This window comes from Ammospiza nelsoni, chromosome 8 (genome assembly GCF_027579445.1).
Source record: "Ammospiza nelsoni isolate bAmmNel1 chromosome 8, bAmmNel1.pri, whole genome shotgun sequence".
Lineage (NCBI taxonomy): Eukaryota > Metazoa > Chordata > Aves > Passeriformes > Passerellidae > Ammospiza > Ammospiza nelsoni.
This window is the reverse complement of record NC_080640.1, coordinates 19,699,316-19,725,345: the sequence shown is the minus strand read 5'-3', so window position 1 is coordinate 19,725,345 and position 26,030 is coordinate 19,699,316. Positions and strand designations below refer to the sequence as shown.

General features: G+C 45.2%; 1 protein-coding gene across 1 annotated transcript in view; it reads right to left on the bottom strand.

The window, feature by feature from the left end:
* TLL2 (tolloid like 2) overlaps positions 1-26,030 on the bottom strand; it is an 85,472-nt gene that overhangs the window by 32,506 nt on the left and 26,936 nt on the right. Inside the window, exons 2-7 of the mRNA XM_059477362.1 lie at positions 21,675-21,785; positions 5,962-6,033; positions 3,264-3,434; positions 2,342-2,459; positions 1,751-1,929; positions 1,355-1,460 (exon numbers count right to left, since the gene is read on the bottom strand). Of these exons, the coding sequence (XP_059333345.1) occupies positions 1,355-1,460; positions 1,751-1,929; positions 2,342-2,459; positions 3,264-3,434; positions 5,962-6,033; positions 21,675-21,785 (757 nt within the window). The remainder of the gene's footprint in view (positions 1-1,354; positions 1,461-1,750; positions 1,930-2,341; positions 2,460-3,263; positions 3,435-5,961; positions 6,034-21,674; positions 21,786-26,030) is intronic.

Sequence of the window (26,030 nt, the reverse complement as noted above, 5' to 3'; positions counted from 1 at the left end):
ATTACTGCACAAAGTCCGCAACTGGGGTAAGGGTGGGTCACAGAGACAAAGAGCTTAAAGAAAACAGACTTAAAAATCCTATCAAGCACCAATTTAAATCTAGCAGGACTCTTGCCATTTTTACCCATTTTGGCCCAGCAGTGCTCTGAAGGACCCTAGTTTTCAAGAGACACAGACTCAAAGGCATCCGCAATATAAATGGCGGTAATAACTTAATCTTGCTTTTGTGCAAGACAATTCAAACCATTAAGAGTTTAGCAAATGCTAGGAGGGTCCAGCAGATGCTTCAAGGGAAGAAAAATTGTTTGCTTTGGATATCTAATGCAAAGAAATCTGCAAAGTCTGCAAAACACCCTTGCTCAGGCACCATCTCCTCCTGCCACAACAAGCAGCATTTCAGCAATTTTCCACTGGTTAGTGTGAAGTTGTCAAAAGAAAAGCACAAACCAACAGGCTTGGCCCTTCAATACAACAGGGGAGTAGGAAAATGTAAAAAGTCACAAAGACATTTTAATTTTTGCAACAAAAGTTTTCCAAGAGTGTGAATACTTCCACTGTACCTTCCAACCCCTTTACTAACAGTATGTAGTGACAGAAAGCTCTTGGGAAAGAGCAACAGTAGGATTCATGGAAGAAAACTTCTAACAATGCAGCAAAATGAATCTGGTCATCCAGTAACTCTCATTCCAAACACAGGACATAAACTGTGTTTATATCACCTCTCCATCCAGTGGAGCAGTCTGATCAGAAAATGGGCTCCATCTGGAGGTATGAGATGGGAGACAAGGACAAACAGCCTGTGCAGAAACTGGCATTAGTTGGGGAAGGACTGATAACTCCTCCATGAAAAAACCCGGTCACACAGAACCACACAGCTGCAGAGGCCATGAGTGAAAGCTCATGCATAAATGGGTAAAAAAAACACCCAAGCAATTAAAGATCATGACCTAGAGTTCAACTCTCCCTCAACACAACCACTAGAGACTCTGATGGCTGTATTGTGACTCCAAAGCATAAGCTGGGCAACCGAGAGATTCAAAGCTTCTTCTAGTATTACCCAACGTGCACATGGGCAGATATGCACACAGATACATGTGTGCTGCCTGGGAAGGCTGCAAAGAATGTCAGCAAGGCTTTGGAAACTCTGAGATTACCAGGATTATTACTGAGTAAATGCAGTGGAAAGGGGAGAACAGGAGTCCACCATACTACACCCACCTTGTTTCTTCAAACATTTTTCAAGCCTTGCAATGCAGCAATAGATCAGAGGTCTCCTTCTGGGCTCTACATATCCCACAGAGTCAACCACAACTACCAAAAATGGTCCTAAGGACATGTAACCTTGAATTATCACCTGGAGAATGTGTTCCTAGCATAGTGCATGATGCTGTCAAAGTCATAGGTCTCTCCAAGTGAGTTCACTTCCCCAGCTTCCATCTTTAAAAAGTTGTACTCCTGACCTGTGATGACAAACAAAAAGGAAAAGAAACAAACCATTCTTAGAGAATAAAAACAAAAAACAACTTTTACCTGTGGGAACCTAGAATGAAATGGATATGCTCCTCTGTTTCAACAGCTCCAGCCGGACATCCAAAATTTCTATTCATACAGCTATTTTGACCCTTACTCCACAGCAATATTTCTTCTTCTCTATCCCAACCTTCAGACCATCAGCATTTTCCACAAGTGTAGCAAGAAAGGTTTCTACCCAGCCAAAAGCCAGGTGGAATAACCTGAAGCATGATTTTACCTTGCTGTATGTTCTCTCTGATGATAGTGACATGCTGGTCCCTGTCAGGCCGCGTGTGCTCGTGCCAGAAACCCACCACATGACCCAGCTCATGAGCCACGATACCAAACTTGTCACAGTTCTTTCCAATGGAGATTGCCTGAGGGCCCCCACCTCGGCGACCCACGTAGGAGCAACACCTGGAAAAGAAAACCCACAAACCCATCAGCACATCAGTGACTTGAGGAACTCTAAAACACAGGAACAGAGCATGGCATATGGCAGGGTTCAGGAGAGGCCAGCAGTTGCATACACTATATGTACTTACATGTAAGTACAAAGAAAACATAAAGAAAAAAGTGTGTACCTATAAACAAGCACATGTACACTGAAGTGTTATCTCAGGATAAAAGAATCCAGAAAGGCTTAGCACCTTCTGAGCAAATACTAAACGATCCTAGCAATCCTCACTGAAAGTGACCAGCTGCATCTCTGTGACAGATAGATTTCCAAGCTAGCCATTGGTGTTTTCTGGGCCAGACTTACAAAGCCAGGTGTGACTGAAAGTGCTGTTTGCAATAGAGAGCTGCAGGGAATGTGTGCATCACTTACCCACACGTTCTGTACGTGAACACAATGAAGCTCTCTTCATCAGTCCTCTCCACAAAGGTCACACAAGTGTGCTTCTCCCAGTGCCTCATTGCTTGCTTAAAGATAGCTCTCTGAGTTCCTGGAAAGGAAACCAAGAGGAGCAAACAGTGAAGGCCAGGCTTTCAGGAAAATCTCTAATGGATTTCATCTGGATATGGGAGCAGTCAACCTTTCAAACAGCCAGCCTTATACTGTAGACACCTCTTGGACCCTGGAGCCAACTTCCAGCTATAGCATTACCTTCCTGTATCTTCTTTTCTCTCCTTATATCTGATGGATTTACTGCTCTAATTAAATAGGTAGAAAACTTTACAGATTAAGTACATCAATATTTGTGTATATAAAACATATCACCTTTCTAGGTACAGGCCATTCTGGCAGAGCTGCCAGGTGGTCTGATCTGAACACCACACACAAGTGATGTGCCAAATTTGCTCTCATGACATGAATTAATGATCATGCCCATCTTTCAAGACCCAGGAATCTCATGAGTGCTACAGATGCTCTTCAAAACTAAGGCAAAGTTATTGCCAGGACCCCAGAGTACTTCTGCTCCTGCTCTTCCAACAGCAGAGAGAATGCTCTTCTGGAAAAACAGGGGGCAAGCACAGCTCACCAATGGCTAGCTCACAGGTCTGGCCTCTAAAGAAAAGTGACTCAGTCACTCAAGTATTTCTTGGACTCCAAGAGAAGAACCATCTCAGGGCACACCTCAGCTTCAGGCTTCCACAGTGCACAACTCCTCGTGCAATCATTCCCACCCTACCTCAGCAGACAGATTCCCAAGGACCTGAGTCTGTGGGACAACTCTGCTCCAGAGATTTCCTGCACAGTTTGACACACAGACCCATGGCAAAGAGAAAGCAGTGCTTTCACCACTGACCGGTGAAATTTCCTCCGATGACATAGGGGATGACGCCCCCGGGCCAGATCCTCTCGGCCCGGGCCGTGGTGGCCCTGCGCACTCTGGCAGAGGGGTGTGCATCCATCCCGGGCTCATCCGTGTGCTCCTTCCTCCTGGGGCTCCCTGCAAGCGTCCTGTTCTGCCTGCCGTCTGCAACACAGAGTGGCAACACTGTTTAAATCCTCTTTAGCTCCACCTGCAGCCCTCAGGCAATACCCTGGAGCTTCAGAAAAAGACAAAAAGAAAAAGCAAGGTGTTAAACCAAAACAGAAGTCATAACCTGATTTGCCAGTGATTTTTTTGGGACTTTGAGACTGCTAATCTATAGAAAACTGTCCCTTCTTGTTTTGGAGCCTCCATATGCACCATGCCAAAGTTGTTCTCCCATTAGGGTGTCAAAGCACATCCTTCCCTGTCTCTAGCCACTCCTTCTCTGCAACAGCAACTTCACAGATGGGGACACAGTACTCAAGGGGAACAGAAGGTAGAAATCAAGCTTAGATGTCACTGTATATTCTCAACTTGCCCTATCTATCCACTCATCTGCAGAGAATGGTTTGTTCTATTATGAACAGCTTTACAGCAACAACTACTCATTTGAGCTGGCTTGGAAGAAGGTGACAGACTCTTAACTCTGAAATCTGTACTGAAAAGTATTACTTTGGTTTCACATACCAGGTCTTGGGTGGTTTGGAAATCTATAAAGATGGGACAGTCTCTGTTGGAGGAGGATGCTCAGGATGGGAAAAACAGAAGTGCAGATCTCCATCCATGCTGAATCTCTTCATTTTAATGAAAAGGAGTAAAAATACAAAAGGGAAAGCACAATACATTTCTTGTTACAAAGGGTACAGGAGCCCTGCCTGTGTGGTGTTCAGCACTGACCTTGAAATCTGCAAGCAGATTCACACAGGCTTCTAGGCAGACCCTGTCCCTTGCCCTGCATTTGTGCTGCTGCTCACTATCTGCTCAGATACTGGTTATGCCTAGACAAGTTGCACTTTTAATGGTTATGCCTACACGAGTTGCACTTTTAATGGTTATGCCTACACGAGTTGCACTTTTAATATGCTGGTATCTTTACTCAAAAAATCCTTTACTCAAAGCTTCCTGATTGTTCACCCCCTAATTGAGGTGCCATGGGCAACTCAAACCCTCAAAGCAGCCACAGTCCAGCTGAGCTTTACAGGCCTCTGTGCGCAGACACCACTGCTTAGATAAGCTCCCTGTGCTGCTCAGCCAACTCATCAGCTGGACTAGGGCAAAGGAATAACAGAGTACAGGGGTTGCTATGCCTTCAGTGAGTGCTGGCCTCAAGGGTCACTCCAAGGTGAACATCTTTGTCACTCTGAGGAGCAGCACCACTGACAGTGGCTCACAGCACACTGCCGTGCAGCCCAAGGATGGCAATTTGTATGTAAATCAGCAAGACTGGCCACAGCTTTGCTTTCCAAGTCAGAGACATGGGCTGCTGGGTTATTAAAAAGCAGAGGTCCTGCTAAGACCTTCCTCTAGTGACCAGGGGGGCTGCTGAGAGCCTCTTCCCCTATTCATCCCTCCAGCTGAAGCACCAGTAAGCAAACCACTACTGTCAAGGCTGAGGGGATCGATACAATGGGAAGGAAATCCAGGCAGTGTAAGGGAATGAAAAGAATGAACTTTAAACCCTCCCTCCTGCTTCACCAGGTCAAGCCCTTCCTGCTGAAGACCTTGCTCTGAGCTGCAGGACAAAAACGGGAATTTGCCTTTTGTTCCTCTTACTCCTAAGCACCTTCCTGCCATTTCAGAAGCTGCCCCATCCCCAGGCCAGCTGCTGGATCCTGGAAGGCAGATGCTCTGAGGTTGGGGGTTCTCCCAAAAAAGGAAGAACCACCCTCCTGCCTACACCTGGTACTGCTGGTACCAGGCACCAGCACAAACATCGGCATTAAAATGGCCACAGCTAGAAGTAATAGGGTCTCAGGATAGAAGTAGTCTTGTCTTCTATCCACAAACTGCTCCTGTGCCTGCTCAAAATCTCTGTGGATTTGCACATGGGCAGCTCCTGACAGCAACCCCAAGTGAGGAAGTGTCTGCCCTGGGCTCTCCTGTGCCTGGTGCAGCAGCAGCTCTGCACAGGGGACTCTGGGTCCTCACTTCTGTGCATCAACGCTTCCATTCCTTGCCAGCAACACACACTCTCGGGCAAGTTCTCCTCACCAACACCTCTTGACTGCTCCTTAGCAGGTACTTTTCTGCCTTTAACAACTGAAATTTATTAAATTCTCCTCCCTGGAGAGGCCTGACGCATTCTTCCAGCAGGGCCTGCTTGTGGGTAAGAGTGAGCTGTTGCCTCTGTATCACTTTGGTTATTTTTCCCCTTTCATTCACTTATTAAATTATCTTTATCTCAACCAATGGGTTTTCTCACTCTTGCTTTCCCTGCTTTCTCACCTCTCCTGCTGGAGGACAGGGAATAGTGACTTGGCTTGGCTTCTGGCTGGGGTCAACCCATCACATTATACAAGGCAAACCCACCCCTTCAGAGAGTTCACCAACAGCAAAGAATGCATGGGCAGGGCTGATCTCCCAGGCATGGAGGCACACACACGTACAAAACAGTACAAAATATCTTTTTACAGAGGGTAAAAAAAGTAAATAAAAGATACCCAAAGGTCTGGGTGGGGTACCACATTACCCTTTTTAACTGCTTTGTCACTGTGGTCGGTTGAAGTGGCATTTTCACTCGACACCTCTTCTCCCAGGCCTCCTGCAAAAGAAAAAAGAGCAGAGACTCATCTCTGGTGAGCTGGCAGGCAGAGCTCTGATGTGGAAAGGACAGCAGCTATCAGTAATGCCAGCTGGGGGTCTGCTGGCCACAGAAACTGTCTGCTTTCCCTGTTCAGGGAGCAGGGACTAAACCCTTGATAGAGCTAGGCATTTTTCCTAGATTTGTTCCTAGCTTACAGTGACACTTTGCAACTCATTACTATACCATGGCTAAGTTTCTCCATATGCTGAACAAGCAGAAAGTCTTTTCTAGGGAAGGCTAATTTCATGGAGATTTAATGAGAGCAGGAGCTGAATGAGCTGATCTCTGTAGAGGTATTGCAAGAGCAAGTTTCTGTAGTCTTGGTGGCAAGACAAAGCATGAAGAGCATGGTGAAACACCACATGCAGAAAAGAATACACTGTTGGTCATACAGCGCTGCTGGATGCAGTGTGGACACTTCCAAGACAGCTGGACATCTTCCAGTCACTGAAACAGTCCTGCTTTGCCAGCTGGAAAACTCTCCTTTGCTCTGGAGCTGGCTTCTAGCAAATCCTTCTCCAGCCTGTCCAACAGGGCAAGGACAGGGGAAAAGGGATATCTCTGGCAGCTTGGAGAAGGACTAAGAGGATGGTAACAAATCTCCAACATTATATACTATAACCGATATGAGTATCAGGAAAATGATGATGAAAGATAGCTACAAAACAATTCAGAAGAAAATAAAATACCCAGCCTTTCAGCTGGCTATAGGTTAGAGCTTCCTAGTCCAAGAGACACAGTAAATCAGGGTTTGTCTCCCAAAGGAAGTGCCATAGTTTAACAGAGCTTGGCTGGACAAAAGCCATTAGATGTGTGAACAGGAACAAGCCTGATTCAACAAGATGGATTGCTCTGAACTCTATCACTCTTTTCCAGCTTCAATGTCCCATCCCAAGATTTCCCTTTGTTTTCTTTCATGCCCGGTCCTCGTCACTTCCTTAAGCCCAAGCTCAACAAAAGTTCCTCTCCTCAGTTTTACATCCCCAGGACTTCTCCCACCCCCACCCCTGCAAAGTATGCTATTCTTCACACAGTATCTTATTCCATTTAAAGGAAACCCCAACTAGCCATTCATCACCAGAATTATTAAGGCATGCAGTCTTTGCTGAGGCAAAGGATAATTTTGTATTTCTAAATAAATGCAGCTTGCTTCCAGTCACAAACAGATTGCTTCTTAATTGAACTTAGGAGGGGAATTATATGGTGAATTAGGGAAAAAGAACAACTCTGTATTTAGTGAATTGTTCTCCTAAGAGGGAGCTGCATGGGATTGAATTGCAAATGATGGCACCAACCCCCGGAGCCGGCCCCTGTGCGCTGCCCGAGCCGCTGACCTCTGCCGCGCCGGTGCCGCCGGAGCGCGCGGCTGCTCCGAGCCCTGAGCGCATTCTTTCCCAGAGATCAGCACAGGCCCTGGTTTCTTATGCAAAGAAGAGGTTTGAATAAACTAGCGTGACTAATGAAATCTACAACATCTTTGCATATTTTGTCTTATAGCAGCCCGTGAAAAGGAAGAGTGCTGCACAAAGGCCAGATACGGGGGTGCACATATACCAGATATTTTCAAACTCTAATCTCACTCATACAGACAAGAAGCACCCACAGCTTTGTGTCACACAAAGGTGTTTGGAAACAAACATGAACATTTTAGAAGACCCTTTTCTGATTCACTTGAGTTTTTAGACATTTCCTATCACCATGATGCCTAAAGATATCCCAAAAATTAAAGTCACTGGACAGACATTTAGTCCTCTTCTGATTCTTTCCAAGAGAGGGCTAATGTAGGATCCCAGAAGTGGTGATTGGTCATTAACAATAAATAAGAAAGCCAAGAAATGCACCTTGTATCTGGAGGCAGTTGCACATAGATTGCAGATAATATGTAGGTCCTGCCATCCCCCCAACACATTCCTGAAGTGGTACCTCTCTGTCAGACTACTCTGTCACAGCCAGAAGCAGAACATACTCCAGTGTTACTGCTCCAGAGCATGAAATGCCCAGATTTGTACTGAAGCCCATTATCATTGGAAGCACTGAAGAGGAGAAGGGAGATTTCCAGTTTGACATTGTGCTCTGTAGAAAGCCAATAAAAGCAGGCTGGGTATCTCACAAAGACATGACATTGACTTTAATGGATTTCCAGCAGTTAACAAGCCCCAAGATCACTTTCATCCTCACTACTTTCCACCCACTGCTGTGCTAGACCAGCACTCATCCTTCTTCAGCTTGAGTTTTGTATGCTTCTCCCACAATCAGTTGAAAATACAGAATTTGTTGGGTCATGTCTCCATGCACAGAGCTGTACTAGATCTCCTAAACCCTCTTAACCTCCACATTTTTGTAATTCAATTCTTCCTAATAATTCATCCTATTTAACAGGTGCAACCCCAGCAGAACACTGCTGGAGTCCCTGACCAGGCAACTTACTTCTGTGCATGACCTGGCAGAGACACAGAAGAGATTCTCTACCCAGGCTGGGGAATATTCCACCTTCTACCTACAGTGCACTTGTACAACAACTTGTTTTCGTGTTTCTCACAGACCAGCACTGCCAAGGGAGCTTGGCTAACTGAAGGAAATGTCCAGTAGCTTGAACGAACCACAAATCTGAGATAAACACACCATGTCTGCAAGCACAGCTGAAGAACAGGTGTATAAATTGTTTTCAGGAGCTAGAAGCAGCCTGAGGTGGTAAGTAAGGGTCCAGTGAAGCAGAAAGCAGCAGGCTGGGGCACTGCTGTGAGGAAAGCAGTTTCTCTCACTCTCCCAGAAGAGGAAAATGAAAATCCAATTTTGTTAAATGAAGTCCAAGTTGTTCAGCTGAAACCAAAGTAAAGGACAACATATTAAGAGAGAGTGCACAAAGCATGCCAGCAAAGCTATGCTGTTGGTAGTTCCCTTGCACCACTAGCACAGGCAAAGATGTGCAGCCTGAAGGAAGAGCAGGGAACAGATTCCATTCAGAACCCTCACTTCCAGTAAAAGAGGGTGGGACTTGGAGAAGTAGCAATATATCAGACCTGAAAACGTGCCTTCTTCAAGATGCAATTTAGGATTGAAGGCATTTATTGCTGTGCATGTTCTGGTTTGGCTTTTTTTGGTTAAGCCCAGGTAGTCTGAATCACCAAAAAGGGGACAACCAGATCTCTGGTCAACTAAAGCTTCTGTGCTTCTTTCACTTGTTTATGGACCATGAAGGGCTTCTTGTCTGAAAAAGGAAGAGGAAAGCCAGGCAAAGCAGTGAAGCAGCCTGCTGGTGAATCAGAATGCATATAATTGGCCCAGAAATACCTACCACCCTCCTATTGGGCCCATTTAAGATCTCAAAGCTGCTTGAGGAGCCGCTGACTTCCAAAACATTTTAGCACCATCTGTCTTTTAGCTTGCATTGGAAAATGCTACTCTGAGGCAAGATGAGTTATCCAACTGAAAGCAAGGGAGAAACATCAGTCTACCCTGAGTCAAACTTCATTTTCAAATGATGCCTATCTATAATGTTAGTCTAAAACCCAACAAGTGACAATAGGAATTGTAGTTGTCTGAAAAACTGCAGTCTGAGAACACAAAATATTCTTACACAGGAAATTGGATGGGATGAAGCTTGCGACACCACCTTTTTTTCCAAATTGTAAAAGTTGCCATTAAAATCAAAACCTGTGTCAGAACAGGACCAAGCCAGGATACCTTTTCCTCTCCAGACCAATAAAGAATCTTTTCATGTTCACAGAGTTTTCTTTTCCCTTTCCTGGTTGCTGTCCACACAGGGAAAGGGTTCCACAGCTGAACTTTGAAGACAGCTACCACCCATATGTTCATCACCTCTGCTGAGGACAAAGGAGCCCACAGCGAGCACTGAGGACTTTGACAGATTTTCCAATTTTTCTGATTTAGCAGAGAGTAACTTGGCTGTGCACATAATTATTTGCTCTCAGGTGAATCAGACCACATCAAGACTTTTTCGAATACATCTTACTGTGGAGAAAAGGCCATTTCAGAGCTGGGCTACAACACAGTGATAAAAAAATGCTTTTGAAAAATTATTAATCACTTCATCTCCCCTATCTTATATGTTAGAACACCCTGCTTTCATAGTCTCACTCAATATACAGGCTGTTCACATGCCATGGCTTAGAGACTGGATTTCAATCAGAGAATGAAGCACCAACAAAACCAAGTAGTGTAGTTAACATTAAACACTAGGCATTCTTTAGAGTTTCAGCTCTGGTAAGTGCTGTCATATTATGACCATCAGAGAAGCTCCTGGAAAAGCAGGATAAGTCAGACAATGCAAACATGCAATTTTTAACTTCATTAACCAGTGGTCAAGAACTGTTTAGCATAGGAAAAAACTTTATTTCACTGGGTTTTCTAAGCACAGAAAAAGTGATGATTTTATTAAAACAATTTCTGCTGGGAAAATGCATTCAGAATACAGAACAGATGTTTCCCAGAGCTGGTGGAGAGTCTATAGCAAAAACCTTTCATAAACCCCTGTACCCTGGAGATCTGAGCAAATGATTTGAGATATATCCTTCAGCATTTCCTGTCAGTGGAATAGCTGAAGCTCCCTCAATTTACTTAAAGAAAAAGAAATTAAAGAAAGGAAGAATTCTGAGCCCCAAATTCCCTGCAGGAATCTGTTTTTCCTATTCAGAGTAAGCTGACTAGCTGCAATAACTCAGGAGAGTCCCAAGGTCCAGAGGCTTGACAGGCAGATGTGTCATCTCCCCATCAGCTGTGAATGCTGGTGTAGGGAAGGAGGACAGTGGCCTCACAGGGAAGTTCACGAGAGGAGGAAGGTGAGTGAGCTAAGCAAACCCAGGGCTGCCATAGACATGAGCTGCAAAGCACTTCATGGACCAAAATCTTCTGCTGGCCAGCTGTACTTGGAGTGGGATGGCAGGCAGAGCAGAAGTGCAGGCAGCACCATTCCCAAACACCCTGTATTTTCCCTGGATACTGCCTGCTCTTCTGGAAGTGGCAACATTGCTTTTATACTGTGATGCATCCAGTTTTTAAAGAAGGCATTGCAAGAAAGGGGACAGTCTGACCCAACCTCTCCACTGAGAGTTAATGCTTAAGGGGACCAACACTCTCTGGGTAAAAGGAAGGACTGAAGACTGAAAGAGGTGTTTTCTTGTGGGCTGCAACAATCACTTCTGTTTCCTCAGGTAAAAAGACAGATGAATGAGAGATAAATGATACCTACAACCTGTGTCATTTCACTAGTTCCTTCCAGTGACAAAGAGCCCTGCAAGCACAGTGCTTTTACTGAGGCAAGTGAAAATGAAATACTGAAGTGGGCACATGAGTATCCTGGCCATGTGGGTGTCTCTGTTATGCAGCCAGGTCCCCACGCATGGTGTAAGACTTCTCCTCTCCCAGCATATAAACTGAGTAATGCATAGTACCAACTGTCCCCATCCCCTTGCACTTGATTTCTTGTCAATCTGATGGATCAAGATCTACTCCTAACAGGTGTCTGCTTCACTATTACATTCCTCTCAATTCACAAAACCCACCTTCCCTCCCTGTCTCTCTTTTGGAAGGAAACAGAAAGGAAAAGGAAGAAGGAAAGTGAACTTGCAGGCAATAAGGAAACTGTAAGAGCTGGCTTGGGTTCACCCATTGCTGTCCTAGTGGGCAGTACCAACCTCACAGTCCCCCTCTGGCTGACATTCCTTTCCTTCTGACCTGCAGAGTCTGATTTCTTCAGGCTCAGTGCAGCCCAGGCTGCTCCAGACAGGGCCATGCACTATTCCGTGTGCTGCCCTGCTCCAGCTGGGGCTCCAGGGAGAGCCTGCTGCTCCCAGCAACCCAGCCAGGCCACTCCGTCCCTTCAACCTTCCTAATCCCCTTGTTTTCCCCCCACCTTGTTTATGCTGGATAAAAATTCACTCAAAATGAAAGCACTTACATGGGAAGCTAAATTATGTTTGAATGGAATTAAAACTCTTTCCATGAAGAATGTTTTGTGCCACTAAAGAGACCTTTCCTCCTGCCTAGACATTCGGACACTCAGAGTCCGGGAGCTTCTTGGAGAGTTTTTGGTACCTTCTTATGCCCTGGGAGCCTGAACAATGTTTAACAGGCAGCTGAGCAGCCTAAGCACATAGAGCTGAGACACTTCATCTGCTTGTTACCTACCAGCTCCACCACAGCCCATTTAAACAGCACCTGAAACCAACTGCCAAGCCAGGGAAACTGAGGCAGGAGCCATTACTGCAGCCAGACAAGTGGGACTTAAAACACTCTGGGAGCACAAGCCAAATGTAGCCACTCTTAGGTAACCTCAGACCATCTCCTTCCACAAGGTCTCCCTGCCTCCCTGGTGGAAGAGGTGCCCAAATCCCTTGCTGTCATTGGAACAGCTGTGGGGGAATTGAGGACTGAGGCCCTTTCCTCCCTGCCCCATGGGTGCTGGGGGAGCTTCCCTGACCCTCCCAGGGCCATCTGTGCTTTGCAGGGGGAGTGGGGTGTCAAACCCACCCACCACAAACTGACTCCAGGATTCAGCAACAACCGAAGAAAAGGAGTGGCTAATCCCCTCCCTAACACAGCCTGATGCATCTCACACTCCCTTTCCCTCTCTAGGAAGTGGAACTGCAACATAATCTGAATATTTCCTTTTGCTTCTGATCTTTGCCCTGGAGAAACTTGTTACCCATTCCCTAGGGCTGTCCAAGTTACCATCTGGCCTCAGAAATACAACAGCAAACACAGTCCAGTGTTCCAGCCTAAAACTAATTTGCTTTCTTTCCCCACTTGACAGCTGAATAAATACTTTGTCCTCACCATTTGAAAAGGGGAGCTGCAGCAAAGGGGTTTTGTCCACTGCAGCTACAAGCATCAGCCTTGTCTCCAAATTAAGCCTGAACAAGTGGCTCAAAGTGAACACATTTATTCCACAAATGTAACCCCTTTCTGCTCAGAATCAACCACGAGCAGTTTACAACTTCTAATTTATTTGTTGCTTGCTATTGTCCAACAAGCCATTTTGGCAATTGATTGTTCCTTGGACCTTCCAGACATTTTTCTGATCAGTGTAAACAACTTTTATTTTGTGGACACAGATTCCTGTTTGAAAGTAGAGAGCCTGAGAGTCAAGACAGCCCAGCCAGTCTTTCAGACTGATCATCCTGCAGTGACTGCTCTCAGAGCTTATTAGACTCTTACTCTTTCATAGACTGGCTCTGCCCCCAGACTCATTTGCCTAAAACACTCTCAGAAATGATGAGGCAGTTTATGCAATTGAGGCAAATACAATTTTTCATTTGAGCAAATATTCAAGGAAATTAGGCATTTGCCCAGCTCTGAACCACAAATGCATGATTTAGCCAATGCCACAGTTATTGGCTAAGCACTGTCGAGTTTTACAATTAGGGTAATGGATTTAACTTTCAATGTAATTTCCATATGGATAAACTGATCTCCTCAAGTACATTCGCCCATGTGCTCCCTTCATCACAGTTAATTAATATAAAACTATTTAATAACGTCCACTCAAATACAAAAGACCATTCAGACTCTTCTGGCGTCAGTAAAAGCAACAGCCTCCAAATGTGATACACCAGCTGTAGACGAGAGCAAAAGAAAATTTAATTAAGAGCGATCAAGAGCACGACAGTTGCAAACAGAAATCAGATTTTATAAATGTTCTACACTGTGATTATCCCAGCTCCTGAAAGGGTTAATTGTGCCAACCAGTACCAACTCCCAGGTGCTTTAGATGTGCCCAAGAGACCTTTGAGATGAGGAAAGTAGTGGGGCTGGGAGCCAAAACCTGGCATAGCTAAGCATGGAGCAGCAGGGATTTGGCATCATGTGTGCAGGAGCACTGCAGCAGCCTTGCCCAGAGCTGCAGCCCTGCCCAGAGCTGGTGGTGGCACCACACTCAACAGGAAGAAACTACAGAAACACTGGAAGCAGCTTTAGCCATAGCATCAATGGATAGCTTCTGCAGATGTTTTGGGTGCTTAAATAATGTTAATTGCTCATTAACAAAATCCATGCTATTTCATTTCTGAAGTGAAGCATTTGACAAGAGTGATACTGAGTTACCTGCCTTCCTGGATGATTTCTGAAAGAAGCATATGAATTGTGACTCACAAGATAAGCACAACTGAAGTTTCCACTAAGAATGAGTAAGTGGCAGTGTTTGAAATAGCTGGGGATTTTTGTTACAATGGAGAAAGCTTTATTGCTTGGATGGATTCATTTGTGCAATATTGCAGCACTCATAAAGCCACTAAAATAAAACTGTGTAAGGCTCAACATTGACTGCACAGCAGAAATCAAACCACTTATTTTGACAGGTGGAAGGCCACCATCCAGAAAACTTGATTTCAGGGAACAGTGCATTTACAAAACAAACTCTGTGGAGCATGTGACCAGCTGCCACTGGGAACTTAGACAGGAAGAAAAAGAACATCTTAGTCCACAGGAAATGTGGAGCAAGTAACAGGGCCGTGCCATTCAGGTTGTGCTCTGCCCATTCAGGTGTGCTCAGCACCTATTGCTTGGGACTGTCTTTACCCTGCCCAACCTTTACCACAAACAAAGGGGAAAAAGGAGATAGATTTCATTTCTCTGTTTGTCACAAGTCTGGAACACCACAGCCAAGTGTGTAAAGGAATACTGCAAGCCCACTAGCCCCGCCTGGTTTCAAAGCAACACGCAATACTGGAAAGACCCTAGCTGAAAGAAAATCAGAGCCTGCCTATCTGTTGGTGGGACAGGTGGAGTAAAGACTCTAGCACCTCTTGTTGCTTGCTTCTCAGGCAGGTCTCAAGCAGCACCCACCGCACAGGAAGGCACTGGACAGCCCCTGAGAACAGGCAGATGTGGCCAACCTGATTGCCATGCTGTCCTGACTCAGGGCTTCTTCTCCAGCCTTACCAGGGAGATCTGTCCCCTTTGCACATATACACCTCCACACTTTGGCATCTTCACTTGATGACCTTCTCTCCTACCACCAAGCACCAGACTGGCAGATTCTAGTCCTATGACTAGAAAAAGTGCATCCCTAAGATGAGAAAAATCCCTCTCAATAATTTCCAGAAAAGACTTCAAGCTGGCACTCAGAAACCCACAAAGAAAAGCACTTGGTGTGAAAATATCAAACCTAAGATAGGCATTTTCTAGCAGAAGAGTCTTAACTAGAGAGGGAATCAGAAGGTCTACCAGCTAATGGTATGGGATTTATGCTTAGTTATCTCTATGCTAGAGAAAATCAGGCAAGTCTGAGAAGGTTGCAATATGAATGTAAGACTCTGGGCTGGGAGAAAAAAAGCACAGTATCTGCTTTTCTTTAAAGAGAAGATCAGTGGCTTATTGCATGGAAGGGTAGATTTGGGACAGGGGATAACTCTGAAAAGCAGAGGGAACAAGAACACTCTCAGTCCTAGAGGACTTACTCAGCTCCTACAAAGGGGAGTTCCTGCTTTGCCTTAGCAAACCACAGAACTGTGGGAAATGCATTTCATGGCTGTCTGCTCTGGTAAAACCCCTGAGTGAATCAACTCACAGAGGTAAACATTTGGACTAGTCATAGGAAAATCATCTGGCACAGCTAACCAAACCTCAGCATCAGGCCAGCTGTAGGCACCTACCTTTCCACTCCTGAGGCTCCTCTTCCTGTTAAAAATGTGCCTGGACTGCAAAGAGACATCCCCAGAGTGCATGTCACGTGTTGGGGAAAACTGAAAGGAGGTATGCAGACAGCTGGACAGAGCCCTCAGACAGGTCTGCTGGAACAAAGATGCTCCTCTACTCACACAGGAGGAAGCAACCTTCACTAAAGATTTCCCACTAGGGATTTCCCAGGGAAAGAGCAGACCCCTGCAGAGAGTTCACAGATGTGGGTTATGTTACAGCACGTACACAGTTACTTGCATTGCTTCTGGCCAATTGTGACCAATACAGCTCAGGTTAAGTTAGCACAACCCAGAGACTTGCTCCAAGCCTAAATGAATTAAAAGCTGGGCTCCAAGAAGCCCTAAATGCTATGATTCTGTGATTCTGTGAAACCTAGCAATGCTGAAGTCTACTCCTCCTACCCTGAACTGAGTGACATTACAGTAGAACACCAAATATGAGTTAGAGTGGGAAAACCAGCTGAGGTGGCAAGCACGTGTCAAATCAGCTGAATTTAACAGTCTTGTTTTCAAATCCATAAATCAGATCATCCCTGGAATCTCAGTCACGGTCTAAATCCCTGGATTTTGCAGTCTTCTAGAAGTATATTTTGCACTAAGTTAAATTTCACTAGAAACACATGAGTAGCATTCAAAAGGACTCTGATGCAATGTGCAGCACTGCTACTGGCCACAGCCCCTCCGGTGAGGAAGCTCTCACAAAGTGAGAGAGCAGAAACCCTGCTGGTACTGCCACCAGTACCTTAAGCATTCCACTGGAGAATTCCTGCTCTCCAGCCTGAAGTTAACTAGCACAACTCTCAGCAGGAGAGCTGCACTCCAGCAACCTGTCCAGCAAGTAAATCCAGCTTACACAGGAATCAATGCCTTTCCTCAAGAATGCAACCAGAGACAGACGAGCACCGTAAAACAAGAAACAAGCAAAGCATCCTGTTGCAGGTGGGCTCATGTGCAGATGTGGTGAGGCAGCAGAGCAGCTGAGTGTATTTTCACAGCACACTCAAGAACAGCAGAGCTGCTGCCAATGAACCAGGTCCCTGCCCTTAGGACAAGGTCTAATGTCAGAGCCTCCAGTCACTGACAGCAGCCTCTGTGTCCCCTGATTTCAGCAGAGAGCCTGGGCTCAAAATACATCCCTCTCCCAGCTGCACTGTGATCTGAAGCATTACTCTAGCTAGAAAAGATGCTCTCTGAATTTCTTCTGCCAGTAATTTGTGGCAGTGTGAAAGGCACATCAGGGCCTTCAAGCCATGAGCCTCAAAACCTCTCAGGATGACAGGTAAAGAAAACTTGTTTGGACTGTTCTTGAAAAGCATTCTTGGCCACAGTGGGATGTGGAGTCAGCTTCTTAGCAGCAAGCCCAGCACAGCATGGCATCAGTGAGGGCAGCCAGATGCCCTCAGCTTCTGATCTGCTGCTGCCAAACCCTGAAGAGACAAACTTGCCCTTCTTATTTACAGAGGTGCCTTTCAGGACTAGAAACTGTCTCTATGATACAAAAGTCAGGTAAAGGGGTAACGTATCAGAAAAGTCCTCATAATCCCCAAAATGCCCATAAAAACTTAAATCAAGCCAGTTATAAAACAGGCATATACTACTAAGAGGCATGGCAAGAAATAAAGTCTTCTTCCTCTGTGCCTAATGCTTCAGCAGGTAATCACCTTGCACCGCTGGACTCATTTGGGCCCAAAAGAGAGGTGACACTGTGCAATTTCCCATCCTGCCTCTAGATTCTCTTTTTTTTTTCCCACTGCAGCAGATGAAGCCTGAAAGTTTTCAGTCATATTTCTTCTAAACTAAATTATATCGTAAAAGCAAATATTTTCACTAGAGTTTAAAAAAAACCAAGAAACTTTTCAGAACTGCAAACTTTTTGAAAAATCTTTCATCAAAGTGATTAGGGGTTGGTGATGCATGGGCTTGCTGAGATAGCACTCACTGGCAGATCTCCAGGTAACAGATTCATTTCATTATGTTCTGAACCATTACTGTCTCTCTACCAAATCCTAAGGGGATCCATTTCAACACCACTGCATGAGAACACCTGATTTTCATAGTAAACATAACATCTAAACTTGATCCCACAGAAACAGAGATAGGGAGGCAGCTAAGACCTGCATTTTAACAATATGCCTCATTGTTTGTGCCTTCTTCTAGCAGGAAAATATTTTTAAGGAAGAGGAGAAATTCCTTGTTAGGCAGGTTTTATATGGTGCTACACATGGTGATAGCAGGATGAGCAGGTGATGTGGTGGACATAGTTTGCTCTGCAAAATTTCTTATATTATAAAGCAACAAACAAAAAAATCACAAGCAAGTCTCAAAGTTTAGGACTTAGGTCCAAAGGAGAATGGCCAATGAGGGGGAAAAAAATTCTGGCTTAGAAAATTAGAAAAATCTTAACTCAAAGAAAGGTCAAATGTTCAACTTTAAAGAGCTCTTTTGCCAGATCACTGATTAGAATAAAACTAGGTTTCAGGTGAAACAGAGCTGAGGTGAGAGACCTGTGGAAAGGAGCCCAGAAGTCATGTAATGATCACAATTAAAATTGGGTTGGAGGACAGTACTTTGGGAAAAACCTTCAGGGATGTCATGGAAGGGTCATAACAAGAAATGAACTAGTTGGTAGCTCTTGTTAGAGCACATCTCCTGGCATCCACTCACACTTAATCTGCACTGCATGCAAACAGCCTCACACAGCTCAGAGCTGTACCCAAGTCACTGCAGATCAACATGCAGACTTTAACAGCTGCTTGGATTAACTGGGTTCCACTCAGCCACAGACCACCACCATGCCTGCCTTTCCCTCAACAGGCCTGAAGGAAACTCCACTTGTACAATGTGATCTAATGCAGGATGCTTGCACACAAGATGCTATTGAAAACCTACTGCAGTTTTAGATGCTTGACCTGTACTCTTCCTGGTAAATTTTTAGGAAGGAAGCTCCTTTGGAGCAAATGAGACTGCTCACATGAATAAGGACTATCAGGTCATACACTGCACTCCAGAAGGCTTTAAGTACATAACACAAGTGATGCAATTCTCTGTGTAATGTCAATTCCCAATGTGACCACTAACACAAAAGAATCTGAGTGTAATGGACACAGAAATCCAGACAAAGCCAAAGATGACCATCATTGCTGGAGCACTGAGGTAAGGTGTCAAGGAGACAGCCACCCCTAAAATCCACATGAGCAGTTTTTGAGGGGATTGCCAGAGAGCTCTGAGCCAGCATTGCTCAGAGGGAAGGAACCATAGTCCTGTGACTTTACCAAGGAGACAATGCTATTTGGTCCATTGCTTTCAGATGGTAGGAATAAAACACCAACTCCAATATTTGCTGAGAAAATGCTTGGAAACACTGAACTTTAAGGCATTTCATTCTCAAACAGGCTCACAAATATTTAGTTTCTGAAAAATTACCATGGCATTTCTGCAAGCAGGAAATTATTGGAGAAAACATGCCTGAAGCACACTCATACTGTGAAATTAAGCTGAGGACAGAGATCCATGACAGAGACCCATGGCAAAATCCAAAGATTTCTCTGATTCCCTTCCCGTCTCTCTCAAGGACCCAGAGAAGTACCTAGCTATTTACTAGACAATGACTGGGAAAGGGTGAAGAAGGGGAAAACTTGAAACATCTGACAGTCTGTGTCTTTACCAGCCAAGGCAAAGCTTTCCCCCAAGCAGTACAATGCTGGATCCAGAGGACCATGCGTCCAATCACTCCTGAGCACATGGGAACCTCAATCCTCTGGCAGAGCCTGACAGCTGCAGATGCTCCACACCACCTATCAGGGTGCACACCTACAAACAAGCCCAGCAGTGTCAAACTGCACAATTTTCCATTCTCCTTCCAGCTGAACAGCATTTTCTGGGAACAAGGGAAAAACAGTGGGCCAGAAGAATGCCTGGATGCTGAACAGCATGGTGAGAAGGGCAGCTCCCTGCAGGAGGAGCCTGGGTGTCTGTATATAGGTACCAAGGACTTCCTCCACTATACCACTAATCCGATTAACAGCTTTAGGCAACTCTGAAATGTTATCATTCAAGGGCTTCCATTCATAAAGGGTCTTAGGCTGTTTCTGTACAGAGGTTGCATTCTTCCCACTAGAAATAAAGCAGGGAGTAGCATTTTCTCCCAGGGAAGAATGGAGCCCAATCCCCCACCATGCTGAAGTAGGCCACCCTCTTACAATTCACAAGAGTGTCAAACAAGCCTCACAAGAGAAAAATCAACCCTTCCTGCCCATGCCAAGAGTCCCTCACAGGGCAGGTGACCACAGAGATGCCTCTGTGTGTGCCCTGCAGAAAGCATCCCAGTCCCAGGGGCGGCCCATTTGTCAGCTGCACTCCCAGGGGTACAAATGAAACCTGCTAGAGATGAGGACAAGGGAAAGTGAATGAGGTGACATCTCCATTCACCCAAGGCAAAGCACTGTATGATGCATCAGTAACAAGTGCAAAGAAGAGACTGGTCCAAACACACCACACAAGCCATGGCTGTAAGAGACCCATGGCAGCATTAAATGATACAGATGTGAGTTATAAAACCCAGTTCGTTTTCCAGATGGCACAGGTCTGGCACCAGTGCCTAGTGAAAGAAATGTGCTAGACATGACAACTAAAAAAGCTACCAGAGAAAACGGATACATTCAAACATATCTGACTTTACTTTCCTAGTAATGTCCTCATCTAACTTCAGGAATCAACAAAGGGATGTGAAAGAGATTAATGCTACCTGTCCCACCTAGTCCTCATTTTCTGATATATCTTCTGCTCCTAACAACCTACCACCTAAGAATGTGTGACAGCCAAAAACATGATGGGCTAAGTGACACAGCAATACAGGACAATGGCATTTCCAGGGAGCTAGCCATAATCTGAAGAACTGGACAGCCCTTCTCTACCCAGAATTTCAGGTACATTGACAAATAAATATGCCTGTGTTGGATGTGTCATGTTTCACACTCATCCCAACAGGAAGGTGGACCACTCATCCCCAGAACCAGACCTACATGGTACTGAGATGCTCTGAAGCCACAGCTAGGCAGTTACAAGGAAAGAGAACCAGCCACCAGTGCTTTCAAATGACAGATGAGCTGAGTTGCACGGGGGTCAGGTGAACATACAGTTTCAGTGATTTTTGCCTTTACCCACCCTGTCACCCTACTTGTCTAGAGGCAGAACAGCAAAGAAAAACAGAAATTTGTTCTGATACGCTTTGTCTCCAGTCCCTCTGGTACATCTCAGAGCTCAGACTTCCAGCAATTTCTCTCTTGCAGCATAAAGTGAACTAGAGGGAAAAACACTGTGGAGAGCCCTCTGATTCAGATGCAGTGTTTCAGAGACTGTTAGAGCTGCAGTCCAGTCAGAGTCCTGAGTCAAGAAACACCTTTGGTCCAGCATGAGACCGAGCACACATTAGGGTTGCACAGAGGCCAAACTGAGCACATGCTTTACAGAAAATCAACACCATTGTTAACCTATTTTGATTAGAATATCACTTCTAGGGCAGTCTGGATGCACAATTGCAATGAGTTTCACTAGGCAGACAGCTGAGAAAATGTATTATTCCATTAAGATCATATAGGGAAAGAAAAAGGAGCACAATACGAGTCAGAACTCCTGACAAACTGAGTGGCTCAACTTCAAACATATCTCCTTCCAAATTAGCAAAAAGCTATTTCCTCATAGAAAGAGACCAGTGCTATAAATCTGAAAACATCCCTCAGACAAGATAGGATTTGGCTATATCAATCTGTGACTTGATTTTTATTTAACAAAGCTCAGAGCTGGATCCCACCCTCGGTGCCATAGCTGAGCTCTGCACACACCACCCTGGCTGTGGGAACAGCACCAGCAGGGAAATGGAAGCGCTCCTTCCCTAAGGACAAAAGCAGGTGAGAGAAGGCATCCCCACGCCAGGGCTGCCCTTACCTGAAGTGTGTCTTGCGTTGCCATCTGAGTGCTTTGTTAAGTCAGCAGTTCTGTCTATTTGAAACAACTTCAGATCATCTTCATCTAAAGCGATATCTCCCCAAAAGGCAGCTGGAGAGAAACAAAGTGCAATTAGTTCAGTTTTTATTTTGGAAGGAAGGCACAGTTCCCAGCTAGCTTGTATCACACAAAAAAGGCAATGACTTCATGGACCAGAAAAAGGCCAAAGGTTGCTGCAGTTCTAGAAGTACCAACAGGGGATGGACATCAGTGGAGGCCAAGTGACAGCACTTCCATTAAATCCCACCATAGATGCACCAAAATGAGATGATTACCTGGGATCCCTTGTGCCACTCACTCACTCACTCAGGTGTGACTCCCAACAAGGTGGTGTTCACTCCCCATTAAAGCCTGCAGGAGGCAAGCACCAGCACTGTCCTATTTCCTGTGAAGGAGCCAAGTAAGTCACAGCTCAGATCCTCACTGAGACACTGCACTGCACCATCCCCAGGTGAACAGTGTGTGTAAGACTGGAGAAGAGCAGTGAAGCACTCCAGCCCAGCAGTAGATACCTAAAGGCTACAGGATCAGGATCTCACACACCCAGACACACTGCACTGGTCCCAGTCCAACCTGAGAGCCAGCCTACCATTTCCACTTAGCTGGAGAAACACCAGTTATTTGTCCCCTTGTGGATTAGTTCCCTAGATTTAAGTTTGCAGAATTTTCAGTTCTGTAAAAATCTTTGCATTTCAGTCAGAAGGCAGGAAAATAAGGTAAACAAATGGATCACTTGACATTCACAGCTCAGAGAAACAGACTAGAAATCATTTGAGTGGAAAAAATTACACCCCTGGAGTATCCTGGCTGAGTTGATGCTGCACAATACCAATAGGTACCATTTTGAGAATTTGAACAAAATAAACACAGGCAAGGAGGCTGTTGACCAAGCCTAGCAGATCTTTCAGAGATAAAGATTACAGAGCTCTTAAAACTCATACAAGCAGCCTGTATAGGCTGATGAAAAATTAGAAAAAACAGAGTTAATTAATCAATGATGCAGTTGAAGAGAATTCAGTCAGACAGACGAGGAACGATAGTAAGGCACTGTCTGCAACAATGACCAGATTTGATGAAATTTCTTTTTACTTCTCTTGTTAAGTCAACATTTACATTACTTGAGGGGAAAAAACATCCCATTGCTGCACTAGGAACATAACTGATCAGAGCATGTTAGACCTGAAAAACCAATGTGCTTTACCAATCATCTCACTTTTACTGCCAAGACCAAATGGAACACGGACCTTTGCCTGAATATCAGAAACTTGCAATCAGATCTATGGCAATTGAATTAAGAAGGGTTAACTCAGAGTTCTCTGACACAACATGGTACTGGTTCTGATACGGGACTTCATTCCTGTATTCTGCACCTCAGTCAGTACAATAGTGTTTGCCAATGCCAATGTCACTGGTCTGGGATGTGGGCATGGAAAGACATCTTTGCTTGCTGCTGCCTGCTACAAGCAGCAGAGCCCTGGCATGAGCAGAGGGAGACTCCACTACTTCTCCCTTTCCCTGGGACAAATCTGTCTCCCCTGTTTACCTGGCTGTGGCAGCCTTAAGAGAAGCTGGTTCCAGCTTTTTGACTGGGTCTCCTCAAAACTGCTACCAAAACCCAGGTCCAGAAGAGGACACAGCTAATCCAGACAAATCTATAACAGACTAACATCATCAATAACTAGGGTAGACCCTCCATTTGCTACACAAACACAGAACTAAGGCTCAATTCTGGGCAATCCAAGCCATGACTCAGAACAGAGAACACAAAACACCGGCAGATCCCCCCCAGGTAACAAGTCTACCAGTACAGCCAAACATCCCAAGCTGATTGGGGTGGAAGTGGAAGAAAGCAGTGACATAGGTTCCTGTGACTGCAGTTTGAAGAGAAGGCGTTTTATCCATCCACAGAAATGACTTGCCCAGAGCAGTGTGGCAGTGAAGAGGCAGAGATGCAAATGGGATCCCAGTGCCATCCCATCACCTCCCCAGCCACGTCTGGGGAGTCATTGCTGTAGTGGCCACCTGCCACCAGCGTTCCCTTCCCTCTTGTCACACCCACTGTCCCAACTCATGGCCACCACCCTGGGCTCTCAGTGGCTCTTTCCCTAGCACCACACAGTCTGTCTCTCAGGCTAAGGCAGCCCATGCCAGAACACAGCTCTCAGAGCAAGCCTGCAGTGTGGATTTACACCAATGGAATTGTTATGTTTCTCTTCCCAATGAAAGGCAGCAGTTTACTCCCAGTTCTAGCAAAGAGATCTCTTTCTCTTACAAAGTAATACATCATCCTGAAAGACAGCCCACTACAAAAGCAGAATTTCCCCAGCATTTTTTTCCAGCTCTCAGCAGTCCCAGCGTGCTCCAGGGTAACCATGATTTATCCCAGTCCCCAACCAGCTGAACAATTTTCCTTGCTGGAAGTCCCAGCTGAGAATGCTACACTGCAACTTCTCCTGTGCCATCAAAGACCTCTTCCCAAAGGCTGCAAGCCTGAAAGGCTGCCTGCACCCAGAGGGAGCTGTCCCACAGGAAAGCCCAAGCACTTTATTTTAAAGGGTCACAAGTTCAGAGAATGCTGGCAAACAAAGCATCTGAAACCATCCCCTCTGGATTCTTTTACTGAGTTCTCCATTTTAATTTAATGTGGGAGGATTTCCAATTAAAAAAAAAAAAAAAACAAAAACAAACCAGAAACAAACAAAAATATAAATCTCCAAACAGCAGGCTAACAAGCTTGGAAAGCAGAGTTTCTCTTGGCAGAGCTCTGCAGTGTACACCCAGGTGCAAACTCTTAACACACAGTGCAAGAGCATGCCAGCTTTTCTTTTAGAAAATGCATTAATCCCTCTGGATAGCAGGAACAGAGCAGATCTTATTGAGCTTGATGGAGCCAAATTTGAGAGACTTTGCTCCTCTACTGGACTGGGAACCTGCACCAACCACCTGAATGCTGAACCTCACCACCCCCAGCACATGCAACAGAGAGCAGTTCTTTCCTGGGCAAAGGGGAAGGATGACTAAACAAACAAATTCAGCACCAAAATGAAAAAAGCAGCCTGGCAAGCTGTCTGCATTCGCAGCACATTTCTCCCACAGGAAAACAGTCCACACGCTGACATCTGAATGTGTGCTGAGCACAGGGTGCCATGACAGCAGGAGCTAAGGCAGGTGGCACTGGGAAGGAGAACACTTCCTCTGGGCACAGGACAGGCTCAACAGTTTTTCCAGAGCCCAAAACCATAAATGTCTTCACAGTCCTCATTTTCCACAGTAACATTTTGGGGAATCCCCAGCAATGTGACAGCACAGTGTCTTCTTTCTAAAAAGTTCATCACTCTCCCCTGTGATTCACCTCCACCCTGCTTTTTCCCCCCTAACACCACCCTTCTCCTATTCCCACTTGCATTTTCTCCTTTCCCTGGTTCTGAGTAGCACAATCTTATTTTAGGGGAGAAAAATAATTGTGCTGTCTCTCATGAGAATTCAATTCAGAAATGTTCACAACAGTTTAAAACTTTCATTTTCCACGAAATGTGTGTTTCATCCAGGTTTTTTAATAATAATCTCATACTTTGTGGGTTTCTTTCTCTCCTTCAAAGGCACATAAGGAAAAGAATAAATCATCAAAAGAAGCTTATGGTATTCAGACAGAAAACAAATAATATGGTTTCTAAAAATATATCTCAACCCAAAATGTACTGTTGCAATTAATTAAAACCAGGCTTATCTTGCGGATGGGTATCCTTCACCCCTAACCACAGTTAGCTACAAGCTTCTACAAGAACACCAGCCACTTGAGCTGCCAGAAGAAAAATATAACTCCATCCTTGAAAAACATCAGCCAGTGTCTGTGTTTGAACTGATCTTCAGCCACCAAGTTGGAGCACTCCTTTAATCCATTTGCCTGTCACAAACTCTTGCCAGAAAGCCCCTATTCCAGTACAGGTTTATCCTGGTGGCAGGGATCAGCAGGGCAGTGCCCCTCTGCACACCGTGGAAGAGCACTGCAATGTTCCCTCTAGCACTGGCCAGAACCAGCTGTGACAGAGTGACAGAAAGAGAGACTTTGGAAACATGCATACACTGCCTGCCAGGAAAGCACCTCCATCCCCCTCCACCTCAAATACAGACTCACCATCTGAAGCTGTTATTAAAAAATGGCAGGTTCTAAGTGCTGAATGGGATCTGAACCTAGATTGAAGACCATGTCTTAGTCAAAGGGGCCTCTTGCTTTGGGGTCACACCAAGTTGTGTCACCAGCTCAAGGATCTTCTCTGCATTTGCAGCTATCTGGCA